The 15,302-nt window shown below is 41.5% G+C and overlaps 1 protein-coding gene across 2 annotated transcripts; it reads right to left on the bottom strand.

Moving 5' to 3' along the window:
* Positions 1-1,246: 1,246 nt before the first annotated feature.
* TBX19 (T-box transcription factor 19) lies at positions 1,247-15,034 on the bottom strand. Of its 2 annotated transcripts, none has more exons than XM_027782444.2 (8): positions 14,777-15,034; positions 8,824-9,088; positions 6,799-6,933; positions 5,928-5,989; positions 5,002-5,063; positions 4,112-4,300; positions 3,103-3,235; positions 1,247-2,305 (listed from the first exon to the last, which is right to left on the bottom strand). In XM_027782444.2, the coding sequence occupies exons 1-8, from the start codon at positions 14,971-14,973 to the stop codon at positions 2,071-2,073; spliced, it is 1,278 nt and encodes a 425-aa protein (XP_027638245.2). In that variant the 5' UTR covers positions 14,974-15,034; the 3' UTR covers positions 1,247-2,070. The 2 variants fall into 2 exon arrangements, with proteins under 2 accessions (XP_027638245.2, XP_055665143.1); XM_055809168.1 differs by having other exon boundaries at positions 4,112-4,297.
* Positions 15,035-15,302: the final 268 nt, after the last annotated feature.

Raw genomic sequence — 15,302 nt, 5'->3', positions numbered from 1 at the left:
GAGCAGAACAGCCAGAAGAGGGTAGCGTAAGTTAATAAACCTTATCTGTAAAGCAGCGCTATTTTTCAGAGAAACACCTACTTATATTTCTGGCAAGGAGGAGAAACAACATTAAGAAACTCATCACCAAGCTTTTGAGAGAATGTGGAGAAGTAGATTTACAGTCAGAACTGACAAGAATTAGACTGATAGCAGGCCACAGAGCTTTTTGCACTCTGTTAGCTCCTGTTTGACCTATGCCTCTATTAATAAAAATGCATATCCAAAGCAACTTCATTACTTTGCTTTTAGGGGATAACAGCGTTAAGTCAGTAAAACTAACAGCATTAGTGAGGCATCCTGGCACATTGTCTTGCCTGCAGGGAATCTGAAAGGCCAGATGGGGCAGTCAAGAAAATGCAGAATACTGAGAACACCTTAAGGGGATGGTTCAGGGCCAAGGTAACAGAAAATGAAACAGGAGCTTGCTGAGTTCACCAGACAGATGCTTATTTGATGGCTGGAAGGAAAATGTTCTCCTTGCTGCTGCCCCTAATGTCTACCCAAAATAAAATGCTGGTCCCAGAGCCTGTATGCAATAAATGAGTATTCACAAAGAGAACGTTGCGTATCTAGCAGAAGCAGAAACACCTCTGTAGAGACACCAGCTTGCAAGAGCTTTGGAGAATCCTCGTCTATACCTATGCCAAGGATTTCCTCTTCCAGGGCTATCTATCCAGCCCCTAGCAATGCTAATGAATGTAATAGGAACTGAATTGCTGCTGGGCATTTCATTATACAGAGACATATATCTACATGCATTAACTTGCAATTTTTTCTTTACCCCTCCAAGAGATCAAATGGCAGCACTCTTCCCTGAGAAGCTGGTAGAGCTTGCCTGAGGAGGTACATGAGAGGACAAGGAAGATTGGGGGACAACCGTTATTATCTGCATCACACTAGTGCTTAGAAATCCCAGACAGGATCAGATGTCCACTGTGCTAGATGACAGCATCTGGCATACATTCACACAGGATAGGAAAAGCTGTAGCCTGAAAAAGGAAGCTGAAACAGACAAAAGGGGAAACAGGCACAAAGACATGAAATATCATGCCCAAGAGCATACAGACAGTTGCTGTTCAAGGAATAGAAAATGTCTGTCCTGTCAACTTGCTTCTGGCAAAGCTGCTTTAAATTGCACAGAGGCTGTTAGGTGAAAAAGACGGTATGTGTGTTTACACCTTGGAAGGGCACTGAGGAGATAATACACCATTTATTTGTATTTTATTTATATTCTATACCTGAAGCAAAGTGGAAATGCAAGCTGAATCTTTTTTCTATAATTCTTTTCCCTCCACCATTTCAAAAATAGCACATATAGAATACATTGGAACTTTTCATTTCAAAGACCATCACATCAGACTATAAATGCTAAAGGAGATGCCCTTCACCCTGCTGCTACAATGCAGCCACTTTCTCAGCTATAGTATGTCCATTATCCCTACAGCATACAGACAGCAAACGGGAGCTGGAAGAGGGAAGGGGACGGACAATACTGTATGCAGGTGGCATTAGGGTGTCAGACTCATTTCATCCCCTGAAGGGTTTAGTTTCAGGTATTGTGAAAACCTTCATGTGACAGATTCAGAAAGTCTTTAAATCAGCGTTGTCCCTTCAAATTACCAGTTGCGAACTTGTCTACAGTTTCCCCTGGACTTGGCCGCTAGCTACAGAAAGGACTTTTAAAATGATAAGTGGATATCCAGCTGCCATGTCTGCTTCACTCAGTCTCATGGGTCTGACCGTTTTCTATGTGGTATAGAAGCAAAACTAACTACAAAGATTCTTTCTGGACGACTTCCTGAATGGCGCACAAAAGTTACAGAAATAAGCTGGTTCCCATAATGTTTCCTGCCTTTGCATTATGCATTTTGGCTTCACTGGCACACAAGAGGTACATTATGGAAAGTGATGTTTGATGAAGGTGGTTTTCTGCATACACATCCCTGCTCTGAGCTGCAATTCTAGGGGATTGTTTGCCATTTGTGTCAGTCTTGTTTGGCTGAGCTTCCCTTGTAAGCTGCCCGTCCGTTAAAAGGAATGTGAGGATGTCCACGCAGAGTCGGCTAGTCTGGCTAGAGTGGTTTCCCCTTGTGTTTCCATGCTGCCAGACACCATTCCCTGCAGAGGGATTTGGACGGATTGTGCAGTGGAAAAGGGGACATTACCCCTTAAAAATACACTTGAAGGGCTGCTGTTCACCTCGCTTCCTGGGTTGGCAACATTGACAGCACTGTTGCTCACTGTCCACAGGCAAGGGTAGTGGCTGGAAAAAAAGCAGTACACATTGAATGACTTATTTCAAAGCATTTTCCCCTGCACAAGACTTAGCACACTAAAGTCAGGTGCATTATCTGCTAAAAGGCAGCTATCTGAATCGAGTTACTGAACTAGATCAGCCTTGCAGATCTTAAGTGAAAAACCACCAGCAACCATCAGACCCAGTGACCTTGGAAAGACGCATGGAGACAAATGTACAAATACATGTGAGGATTCAAGATTTAAAGATCTTTTTTGTGCATGCATACGTATTTTAAAGAATTGCATCTGCTTTTCCTGGCACCTAAATTAGAGAAGAAATGTGTGCATTTATTTTAGGAAAAGAAGGGTAAATACTTTGATAATTGACTCTCTAGGTCTAAAATCCAGCATTCCTAGAACTGTTTACTACCCTATTAGCAATATTTTAATCGTAAAACATGAATTAGATTGTTACATCCCTGCATGGGAATAGGATCCTCATTTCATGCAGGAGAATACTGAGGAATAGATAGAGAAAAATAATTTGGCTTTAAAATGGTCACAGATTGTAGATACTAGAGTTCTCTGTGGCTGTTCCAAGATCCTGGTTTTCAGCAGTGCTGGGGAAATACGAAGCTCCCATTGATTTCAGAGCGGGAGATAATTAGCTTGTTGGAAAGATCTATCCAGGAATCTTGTGTTGGGCACTCAGAATGTTTCAAATCCTGGCTACCAATAAAAGCTTGGAACAAAGTGCGAATCACCAGGGCAGTCCTACAAGTCTCGCTGCTCCTAATTCCAGCAGTTTTCCCATAACCTTACCTGGGTCCAGGGCTGGCAGCTCCCTTTGTGTGTGGCACTGAGAGCAAATTAGCATGTGGAGGAGATGGCAAAGTCCAGCTGTCATGTCCTGAGAATACCTGAAGATTATTGCTGGAGCTCTCCAGCAAATTAACTTGGAGGTGGGGGTGGGGGGAGGAAAAAAAAGGCAACAAATCTTCAGTGTCTATCACAGGGGCATTGTCTTAAGGCAACAGAACATGGGTAGGCCTGAGAAAGCAATCTGATCACAAGCTTCCTAACCATAGGTAAAAGGACAAAATTCACATGTTTATCAAGAGCAAGGTGGCATTTTAATCCCAGGTGTGATATATGAGAAGGTACAGCATAATAGATATAGGATATGCATTTTTGCAAGTCTGACTAACAGTCTTTTCATTAATGACAATTGCCGTGTCACTGGCAATGCTTTGGTACAGATTTCCTTATAACTTGAGCTTAAATATTTCTGTTAAACAGGATACCTTGCTAGATTGTAGTTAGTAAGCTCATTTTTTTATCCTTACTCTTGTTTCTGGCTGATTTTCTCGGATCAAAGTAGAATCAACTTCTGGAACTTGTCACCCAGATCTAGAGAGTGAAAGGGACTCAAAAGACATTCTGGCAGTACCAAAATGCCCTCATCTCAAGTCACCTCCTACCATGTTCCTAAGGGCTGCTTCAACTTGAGAGCACAACTGCTTCATGGCGTGACATTGAAAGAAGGCTTGCAATGCTCTTTTTGTATAATTAGGAGCTGTACTTTTAGCAAGATCATTCAATCTCATTTATAATTAACAGTTACAGTGCACCCAGCTCTTTGTACTTATTGTTTTGCTGCCTTAAACATACTCTGTTTGTCAGGGTTGAGTGCAGGTTGTTACCTGGACTTGTCATGCTATTTCCTAGCCTCAGCTCTTGCTCGTTTTAGTTGCTTGTGCTAACCTAAAGCAAGGGTCAGGCAGGTAGAGAGTGTCTGGTCCCTGGAAGCAAAGCAGCATTACAGTGGTACCTGTAGGTGAATGATTTCTCTGCATGTAGGAAGGTGGGTACGGAGCAGCCCGATGCCCTCGCCGTGCTGAGTATCGCTCACAGCTGTGGGGAGTGTGTGGAGCTGGCAGAGGCAAAGGTCCAGTGTACTGATAATTAGAGCTTCCTGACGCACACATTGTATCTGGGTTGGAAATCAACCAGCCACCTACTTTGAGGGAACCGAGGGAAAAAAGCTATTATTGCACTAAAACACTGCAATACAATAAAATAACCAGCCTTCCTGCAGAATCAGCTGTGCCTCAGAAACACCAAGCAGATTCCAAGATACTGGTTTATAGAACAGCTGAACAATCAAAAAAAACCCCTAAAACAACATACCAACCCCCCAAAAACCTAAAGCCACCAACCCTAAAAACTGGACCTGAAAACAACTAACAGAAAGTTACATCAGAGTTACAAATGATGTAAAAAAACATCAAAGAACAAATAAAAGAAAAAATTTCTATCATTGCAACAAACACAACCTCTGCTCACCCCATTATTTTTTTCACATGTTCAGTAACGACAAATAATTTTATAGGGACAAAATTATTCACAGATACAAATAAAAAAAAGGGGGGGGGGGGCGGGCGGGAGAAAGCCCTGAAAATGTTATATATCATCTTGATTTTAGATTCCTTTTAATATTGAAAACCTGGATCATAAAGAAAGTGATCCCTCTGCAGAGTCTTGCATTATTTCCTACTGTGAGGTTTCTTCAATCTTCTTTTGCTTTTTTAAAGGGTCCCCTTCTATGAACACAGCTCAGGACTCAGTGAATGACTCTTATGATCCATTTAAGCTAGTCCCAGGTTCCCAACACCTGTCATATCATACAAAATGTCCAGCTGACATGAATAAAAACCTTACAGTGAGAATATGTTACGTGTTGACCTTCAGAGACTGTTTCTGGAGCATCCTTGGGATGGTTTCTGAAAAGTAAAATACCTAGTGGTAGAACTTCCAATTAAGAAATTACAAAAGAAAGTCAGAAATAGAACTATTCACTAAAAAAAGTGGAAAAATTAGTTAGAAAGGAGGGAAATCCATCTTCTTTAACCACTTGCTAGGCAGCAGTAGACTTTTCTTCAGTTTTCCATAAGGGAAGCAGGAGCTATGTTTCATGGCATACCCAAAAATGTTCCTAAATTTCTGCCAAATTTAGGGGCTGAACCTGGAATTCTAAATCTACCTGTGGGCACTGTGCCTGCTTGCATGAACAGCCTCAGTCTGGACTTTCCCCCAGACCAAGGTAGGGCTTTGCCTCCAGTTCAGCCAGTAAAACTTTGGAAGATAAACCACAATTCATTTCCAATGGAAGCATCTCTAACACCTTATACAGTTAGCACCTACAGGTTACTTTTAATACCACATGGATTTAATAATAGCAGCATAGTTACAGTTACAGTGCAATTTCACGTTAGCTATGCTTTTTGACATCTGCAGTTAATTTTTATTCTTCCTGAGCTATCAAATCATGGGATTCATTGCAGTGCAAGTACAATGTAGTGAACATATGTGGTGTATAACATTGCTGGGGAAGTTCACACAATCTCATTTCAGGCTTCCTGTGTAAACAGTGCTAAGTCCTAGGATCCCCAAGAGGATAGTCACCTACTTCAGACCCTATTGTAATAGTTATATAGAAAGTTTCCCTGCTAATATCAGTGGAGCAACTCTGGATTTAAGACAGCAGAAACAAGATTAAGTTATATAATCAATCTTTCACATTGTGTTGCCACAGTTTTAACAGTATCAGCAGCAAAATGCTACTGGAGCAAAAAAGATGAACTTACCTCTCTTTCGCATCCAGGAAGGCTTTGGCAAAGGGATTATACTTGATTTTGAGAGCTGTTATCTTGAGTTTACAGAAAACAAGGCATGTTAGTGAAGGCAATTTGGAATAGAAACCTGACAAAACATCTTCCAGAGTAATCCAAGTGGAACTGCCTTTGTTAGCCTAACAAAATATATCCCCACACATGATGTACTCCAGGGCTGGTTAGGGGAGTTTTGGTCGTTGCAGAGTGCTGTGTACTGATCAGTGCCACAGGCAGAACACCAGTCAGGGCAACCTGATGGCATGGTCCGGTCTGGCAAATCCTGTGGGATGGTGGACCCTTTCAAGAGAGTTTAAACACTGAGTTCCTACCAAGTATGAATCAAACCTGCAGCAACACTAGCTAAGGGATGTGGCACATGAGTTAACAACTGTCACAATCCAAAGCATCCCTCAATTACAGTTTCGGGGTTGGGGAGAAATTTTCCCATGGAATGTTGTGCTCTTCTACAGTTGTATGTATTGTAAGGAGAGGGGAGAAATAGGGTTATCATTTTAACTATCAGTCATTGTCGGAGAGAGATCCTGGACTTGACTCTAGTTTTCTTCCAGTGAGGGATTGGGATGCCAGGACAGATGGACCAGTCTGGAATAGCCATGGCAGGATATTAAGCTAAACCTGGCTTAGTACTGCAGCCAGACACTAGATTAGAGAATGTTCTACTGCAGAGAGAAAACAGAGTATTAGATTGGATGGAACATTACACTCCATGGGACTGGTGGGGAAACAAGAAAAGGATCAGTCTGTCCATGGTGATCTTGTATTTAATAAGCTTTTAATATATCTCATCAATGGCAATCGAGAGCACAGTGTGGCATCCGCCTACCTCTTCGTTTTGATACGCAGTCACAGCTATGAACTGCGTCTCAGGGAACGAGCAGTTCATCACCATCCGGTGGGGGCCTCCTACGCGAACTATGTGTACCTGGGGCTCATATTTATGCAGGGAGTTCAACATTATCTGCAGAAAACAAAACAGAGACAGACCCCAGTGCCACTCTGGTATCCCACAGCTGCTCTTTCACGCTGGCTCTGTAATAGACCAGATGTCACTGCTAAACCTCCTCAGTCAGTGATTACTGAGAGCAGAAGGGCAGGTGCCTTCCTCACTTCTGATGAACTACAAAGCTGAACAGAATGAGACTTCACTGGACTTGAATGTAAAGCTTTTGATACAAGAGCATTAGTGAGTATTTGTGTTAGCAGCTATGTCCTTCAAATTGTCGGGCTTCCACTGCAGTAGAGGCTGTTGAAACAGTTAAGGGGCAATCCCTGTCCTGCGTCTGCTATCTGAAAGACTTGGAATCACCATCACAGAAATCAGGGCTAGGAGGGAGCTGAGGCAGTGACCCACTCATCTTTCTAGATGAGACAAACTGTATCTAAACAATCCTTGGTAGATGTCTCTAATCTGGCATTAAAAGCTGTGATTGGCATTGATTCCACAATACACCTTCCTCAGGAAGTCTATTGCATTGCTTAATTGTCTCTACTGCAAGAAAGATACTTAAAAAACCCAACCTGTACTTTAGAAAGTACTGTGTGCATACATACATACACATATATATATGTAAGAAAGAATGCATCCATTAGCATAAAGCACTGCTAGTCAGCTATTATTTTCTCATAACACCACAGAGGGGCAAATGGAAGCAGACTGGGGACATGGTTTGCCTTAACACTGTTGTCATCAAGATTTCAAAACAAGGGGAACCGCAATCATTTGTTATTTAGTGAGTTTTATTTAGTGACTTTTGTTTGGGATCTGTTTCTCATATGGCTTTTCCTCTCAAGCTTTCTACTTTTTTCTTCTCCACCATATATACATATTGTGTTTCCTTGTTTTTTGCCCAGGGTCTCTGTGACTCTCCAAGTTTGTTTCCTGTAGCTTTTTTGCACCTATGCGTACTTTTCTGAGGCCTTTGACTTTTCTGAGGCCCTGGATGCAGGACAAGAATTTGCAAATGCAGATCCTGTTCTGTGCTTCACAATAAATCTTGTGTGCTGATTCCATGTGTGACTTAGGAAAAGTCAGGTCATCTTTCTGTTCTCCAGTCTGTAAAAACTGAGATAATTTTCTACCTAATTAGGGTACTAGGCTTATGGAGGTACCTCACAAACCTAATGGAAATAACAGATAGAGAACATATAATATTTACATGAAAGGAATTGATTCCGGGCTGACAAGTATCATCCAATGTAGGAGTTTTGTACAGAACAAACAAGCAAACAAAAGGTCTTGTGTAACATTTTACCTTTAGATGCATCATCAAAAATAAAATATGAAACAAAACTAATTTTCCTGTTTGCATTTTTAAGGGGTTCAAAGAGAAAGTCACTTATTTCTGGTACATGTGGTTTCTTTCCAAAGGCCAAAGCTGATTCAATAGAATATTGATAATTATCATGATGCAGAAGCAGACATAGTAATTATTTCATTTAGGAACAGCCTTTTATTCTGCTATCTGACTCCTGCCAACATTCCACTTACACCAAACAACATGGGGGAACACAACAAAAACCTAATACCCGTGACCATTTTTTCCCCCTTCTCTGAAGTCCTATGTAAAAATCCCCAGCACACAAGACCAACTCTGAAAAGCCCCCTGATGATTAAGTAAACCACAGCACTCTGTCTCTCTTAACATCAAGAAGTCCATTAAAATCTGAAAGCGCCAATTAAGACCTGTTTATTCCTGTTTACATTTGGCCTACAGAGAATAATTGGCATCTGTGGGTGAAGAGGCCTGTAAGGGCCTCTATAATTACACAAATGCACCCTTGATATTTCTTGATTGGTAGGTGCTTGCAATTGAAGCCAAGAGGTGTATGGGGAAACATCAGGCCATACCTGCCCATTCCCATTGAGCTTGTTGGTAAGTTTGACTTTGCTGAAGGAAATGGCAGCTTTCATCCAGTGGGCCCCAAAGTTGGGAGAGTCTGGATGGATGTACACGCAGCTGTGGTTTGGTGGCTCTGGTTTGCCAGCCGGCACCCATTCCCCATTGACATACTTCCAGCGGTGGCCATCAGTTGGGGCGAAGTCCAACAGGAAGGAATACATGGCATTTGGGTCCAAGCCTGACACGCTGATCTTCAAAACGGGGAACATCCGCCTGGCCAGGAAACAAAAAAGGGGGACACCACTGGAAAATGCTTTTAAAACTCAGTATGTTTGTGACCAGATGCTCGCAGATTAGGTCAATGTAAAAAAACATCCTCCTTCCCTCTATCTAGATGAGTAAGTCTCTTAAAGGTCAGTCTTTCATTTTATATTTATTTTATTTCAATCATTTGGAGAAAAAGTGTTGTCTCTAAAGTAGGGCACTAAGGTCTTGGTCATGCAGAGTTATGAACATAATGAGTGTATAGCGTCAGCAGAGTCCCTGGGATCTGGACATAATAAATACATCCTTAGGTGTGGGACAAGAAGGCATGAACAGGATTGAATAGCTCAAAATGCTGAGAAGGTGGAGCTGAAGCACAGATTTACTGCATTAACTGCAGAATCCTATTATAAAATGTACTTCTTTGGTGCTTAGGTTCCCCCAGCACACGCTCCCATACTCTGTCCTACTCTGTCTGACTCTGGGTGTGTGCTCTGAAATCATCCTGTAATCTCCAGCAATCAGGACATAATCCCAGTCAGGTACTCATCAGACTCCAGTTAGATTTATTGACCACACTACTCAATACAAAAGGTTTTTCTCCCTTCCTCTGGAGGGATAGTCATATTCTATAATTTTGTGAGCAAAATCAGTTACCTCCCTCTGTCATTTCTTGTGGTTCTTGTGTTAATCCCCATCTCCTACTTGAGTAATGGATTCCAGGTAGTGTTATTCTAAATAATAAATTTGCTACATTTTCCTTGTCTAAAAATACTTCTTTATCAGGGTTGTGTCAGGTTAGTCCGGCATGACTTAAATTTAATAAAATGCCCTTTTATCTCATTTTCCATTGTCTTCCACATATTTACTCTTTCCTCAAAATATCCTGAATTCTTATTACACAAATATATTAAAAAGTCCATAGTTAGCTGAAATGTGTTTTCTCCCTTTCTTAAGTGCAAGTATTCATGTACTGTCCCACTACCACTACATAACTCTCCAGTTTGAGAAGTCTGGTTAAAATCCTTGCCATGAGACCTTGCACTTGGCAGTTCTTCCTCCAGTAATTTGGTTCCATCCTTCCATATTCCCTGACCTCATCATCTTGATCAAGTTCTGCTCTTAGTTCCACCTTACATGCAGTGTTTTCTTTTACTAAGCTCTAAACATCTGCCATCCAGCCTTCCTACCATCTTGTGCATTTAAAACTGAAATCCTACCTTTGTTTAGTTTTGGGAAAACGCTCCTTTTGTGCTTAAAGGTCCGATGCCACCTTTTATCAATCCCCATTTTCTAATTATTTTTTTTTTTTGTAAAGCACATTTGCAGCACCTCACAGCTAGACTTTCTGCAATTTTTTGCTTGTCCCTGTACTTGAGATCCATAGCACAGCTTTGAATTGGCATCTCAGTGCCTGAAAGTCTGCAGCGACAGAGTTAGTAGGGCTCCAACAGCTTCAGGAACTGGGAAAAAAATTGTCAGCAGAACAGAGGCATCTCCCAACAAAGGTATCCTATTCATTAAGTTTCTTAGCTTGTCAAGGAATGCACGTCATTACTGTGGAGGATTATTATAGCTGTTATGTATCACCTCCTACATTCTTGTATGAATGAGAAGCCTCCCTGCCCCAGACACCTCATATTGACCTCTCCTGGCAACTGCCATTTTGCTGTGCCACATTTTTATGCACAGGTCGACAAATCTTCTAGCTCCTTTCCTCTATGGGTACAGAGAGACTGGTGATAACAAGCAAGCACAGCAATTGCCTGAGGTCCATGGCTAAGGTAAGGTAGCTCACCAGGCTTAGTTAGGTAGCAGTGCAAGACATCCAAAATACACAAGAAGGGAACTGAAACTCCAGGCTCTCTCATGGGACATCAAAAGTCTCTGCCCTTGCAGCCATATACCCAACTGCAGATTGCTAACAACCTCCTGTGACATCCTACTCACCACCTACCTTTCTGGACACCTTTATATAGTTCTCGCTGTATACACTCAATGCCTAGTGCTGACCAGAAAAGACACGATTTGAGAAATTTGAGATTTTTCATCTAATATAAATACTTGGTGATGTAGGGCCAGTGCAACATTATTCTGACTAAATAGAAGCTTAGCCCAAGATTTATATGCTGCATTTAATGTGTCTTTCTGACCAGGATGTACCAGCTACCAAACTGGGATGTGATAAAAAGTGTGGATGCATTCCTCCCCTTCTACTGTCAGTCTTTGAGGTAACACATTTTAATATTTAGTTGAAAGGGAAAATTAATCCGTGTGAAAATCTAATTTCACTAGATTTCTCAGAACTATTTGTGTTACATACAGATTGTTAATTCCTCTGCCCAGAATGCAGGCTTCTCTGCCTCTCTGCGCGAGGCTTGAGTTTATCTCTGTAAGATCTATAGACAAACACCAGCATGTAATAGAGTCATCATCAATTCTGACTTCCCGTATCGCAGAGATTATAACACTTCCCTGTGTTAACCTGCTTCACACACAGTTAATCGCTGCTTCACTTGGACCAGCATGTCTTGACTGTACAGATTCTAATGACAGAAAACTTACCACCTCACCTGTTCTGCTGATTAAGCAGCTTTACCGATAAAATCACATTTGTCTGTCTTTTAGAATGGTAAATTATGATTTCTCCGAATTTGTTTCAGTCAGAATGTTTGTTTCAATGATCAGGTTGGTACACGCATGTCTTCCATTACTGCAATAGCTGAGCACTTCAGCCTCTTCAATTTATTTAGAGCAGATCTGCTACAATTACTCCAGTGGGAGTGGGAAGAAACAGTGGGAAGATGTTTGATATCAAACTTGAATGCATAGTAACCAGTAAAGTTGCTTTAGCATTTAAGCCTGGAAAGCACTTCTCTCCCCCAACTCACATTTGCCTGCATTGATCCACTGTGGATTCTCCCCATATGTGGAGGGGAACAGTGGCCCATTCCTGCCTCCAGGCAATAATGTGGATTGCAAAGTCTAAAGATACTGCATAGCTAATATGGTGTAAACATTAAAAGAGAAAACCTGCTCAGTCAGAAAACAGGGTGTTTAATATTGAAGTGCCAAGTGAATACAATAAATCTGTGTAAAATATGAGACTGATTCCCACCATATCAGCTGCACCCATTCAGATGTATTTTGTGATATAGTATGTGGTTTAATTTCACTAATGTCTATCCTGTTCAGAGTACATCTGTCTTCCCTGTGTACCTAGGCATATTGCTGTGGCAGGTGATTATTATAATGAAGTATGATACAGAAATGGAGACATACCTATGTTTTAACACTGAAGTTGGTTCATCTAATTATGGTATTTTGGGACCCTCGGTACCGATTAGAGATGACTCAATCACAGCAGATAGAATTGTGCACACTAGCGTTTGACACTTGAGGATCACTAATCAATCAGCCTTTAATTCTCTGCGATGCTCCTGTATCAGGTTTCAGTTTAATTTCTGATTTTTGCTAACAACGTGTCCGCGCAAACTGTCTCAGTTTTCACACACAGAAGTTCAGACTGGCTCTTCTTGTTAATCGTAGAACACAGTTTTCAAAAGTGTTCGTATACACTTCAGCAAGAATGACTGCGTTAGTTCTACTGATTTAAGCAGCAGCAGAATTAGATCAATATTTTTTCTGTTGAGAATCCCTCTGGAGACAATCACTGAAGAATCTTGAACCTGAAAAAGCCCTAGCACTCATAGGAAACTGTCTCAAGTTTGCCTCCTCTTGAACAGCATGGAGTTGTTCAGAGAGCTTTGCTGCAGGCCACTGTGTGCATTTCCTTTTTTTTTTGGTGCGCTGGTGTGTTTGTTATGGAAATACAAAGAAATACAAGAGATCCTTTTTCATAGTCCCTGATGCTCCAGTAACTTTGTTAAAAATGATTTATGCAGGTAAAAGTGTGACATACTTCCTATAATTTTTTATTTTGAGATTGCTGTGTGATTTTGTTCATAAAGAATCTATTCCTGCCCCCACTGACATTACCAGATCTGTTGCTGGCTTTAGGAAAAATAGGATCGAGCTGATAAGGACAGTAAAAGTTCAAATAAAGAAGAATAAGGCAGCTTACACAATGAAATGAAAACTAACCAGGCATATTCAAATAAGAAAAGATTCCCTTATCATCATTATAAAAAGATTTTATCTATGCACTCACCTAGACATTTTAGAGAGAACTAGTATCACCACACAGTCCACAGTCGTGATTTACATTAGCTGAGAGGAAAGAAACTGAAAAAACCTTGTTGGTAAGGTGTGATTCTTTGTACCAATTGAATTAATTTGAGGCAAATGTATATTACCTCATTTTCGTCACTGATACTGCTAAGGAGTCAGTCTAAGCTACTGTACACTAAGTGAAGGTCCACTCACAAGTTCGCTGTAGCCTAAAAGCAGTTTTTAAAGCAATTTAAATGAAGCAAAAAAACCTTCTCAGTGTAAAGAGAACCTCAGCAGGTAATTTCTATCCCTATAAGTTATTAGGAGGAATCAGAATGGCAATAGGTAGTGTTACACCGAGGACTGATATTTTGGAAAAGTAGCTGTTCTCTCAACAGAATAACCTTGCTGAGCCAACAGGTGAGATTTTTTCGTTTTAACTGCTTTCACCTGTGTCCCTTGTCAAGCTATGGTCAACAGTTATATTGTCCACAAATTCTGCTAAACCAAAGTCTGCAAAATTAATACAAGTCACACCACATGAGCAAATCTTTCTTTCCATCTCTTAATTCCTCTCTCCTGTGCAGATCTGCTAAGAGGTCGTGGATCTGCTGAGAGGTCTTGTGGAAGAAACGTGTGCATGCTGGGGGGTGATGGCAGAGGGCTGGCGAGGGTGCATTAAATAAAAACCTTAGTACAACTGTACCAGTGAACCTTATTCTGGTAGCTGCCTGTCTGTTATGGTCTAGACTCTGCTGTCAGCCCAGTTCAGAGCAGAACCCCTGTGGAGAGCTTCCTTCAAGCCAGTGTCTGATTCAGACTTAGTATCTTCTCACCAGGTTTTGCACTCTTTTCCGGAGCCTTTCTGTGTTCCCCAGATAGTATGATATGATGTGACCCATTTACATCACAGTGTTTTGTCTTTCTAAAACTGTGTGTTAACCAATATTCCATGCTTGTTTCTAAGGTCACCAGCAACAGCTATGGAGCAATAGGGACCATGCAATCCAGGCTGCACATACATGCCATGTAGGGCACAGTTTTATTGTACCCCATTCTAGTACAGACTGCTTGTACAAGCTGTTAATATCCAAGGCCAGAGAGACAGGAACTGCAGCTGCAGATAACAACACTGATCTGCTTCTGTACAGTAATTTGAGGTCTACAGGACTTGCAATAAAGGCTGGTGTTTATTAGTACAAGAAGTTATTAAAAAGATTTTGAGAAGTAGCATCTATTCCCTTGCAAAAGTTCCCTTTTTGTGCAACCTTAAGACAGTTAATATATTTCTCAGGCATCTTTCACAGGCAGAATAAAGGGTGGCAGGAATGGTTTAGCAGTGACCAAAAAGGAGCAGGGACACCCATACATATGCTGGGTTTAGAGGACTGTGAAGCTGCAGGGATAAAACTGTTCAGTGCTCATTGCAGTTCTTTCGAGTCTGCACACACAGTTTATTATTATACACCTAACCCCCCTGGCTGTCATCTACACTTAGCCCACAGAGCTGAGCAGATCACTCACCTGCCGTTCTTGGTCACGATCATCTCATTAGTGACTTCCCTGAATCTCTGCCAGAGCGTCGCATCCTCTAAGACAACCTGGAGCTGTTTCTCAGTGGGGTCGCCTTTGTCTCTCCCAGCTCGGAGTTCGCTCTCCACTACGCTAAGTAGCCTGGAGACGGTGCAGTCGCTGGTTTTTTTGCAGCCCAGGTCTGCCATGATGACTTTACTGCCAGAAACTTCAGGTAGCTGTTAAAAGAAAAAAATAATGAGCTAAATCAAAAAGCAAGTCAATTCATTGGGCACCATCCGACAAACGTGCTCTCCTCACTCTTTTGCCACTGACTGGCTCTTTCCTCTGGAAGTCCCAATGGGCAGTGACACCAGCATGTGGAGGTTTACGCACACACTCCACACAAAAAGAGGACTATCTCCTAATTACCTGTCAGACAGTCAGGTGGGTGGCAGGCTGATGACTCAATTGGCTGCCTTGAAAGAAGAGTCCTCCATCCAAATTAGCATGCTTTTATCTTTTTTCAACCTGAAGT

This window comes from Falco peregrinus, chromosome 6 (assembly GCF_023634155.1).
Source record: "Falco peregrinus isolate bFalPer1 chromosome 6, bFalPer1.pri, whole genome shotgun sequence".
Classification (NCBI taxonomy): Eukaryota; Metazoa; Chordata; class Aves; order Falconiformes; family Falconidae; genus Falco; species Falco peregrinus.
Note: the sequence above shows the minus strand (reverse complement) of the source record. Positions and strands in the feature narration are given on the sequence as shown.

Excerpts from the sequence above, each read along its gene's own strand:
- TBX19 (XM_027782444.2), bottom strand. The coding sequence starts at position 14,973 with ATGGCAGACCTGGGCTGCAAAAAAACCAGCGACTGCACCGTCTCCAGG. Across the intron at positions 9,089-14,776 it reads ATCGTGACCAAGAACGGCAG|GCGGATGTTCCCCGTTTTGA; the intron begins GTGAGTGATCTG and ends TTTCCTGGCCAG. Across the intron at positions 3,236-4,111 it reads GAGAAATCATTCACCTACAG|TTAATTTGCTGGAGAGCTCC; the intron begins GTACCACTGTAA and ends CCCACCTCCAAG.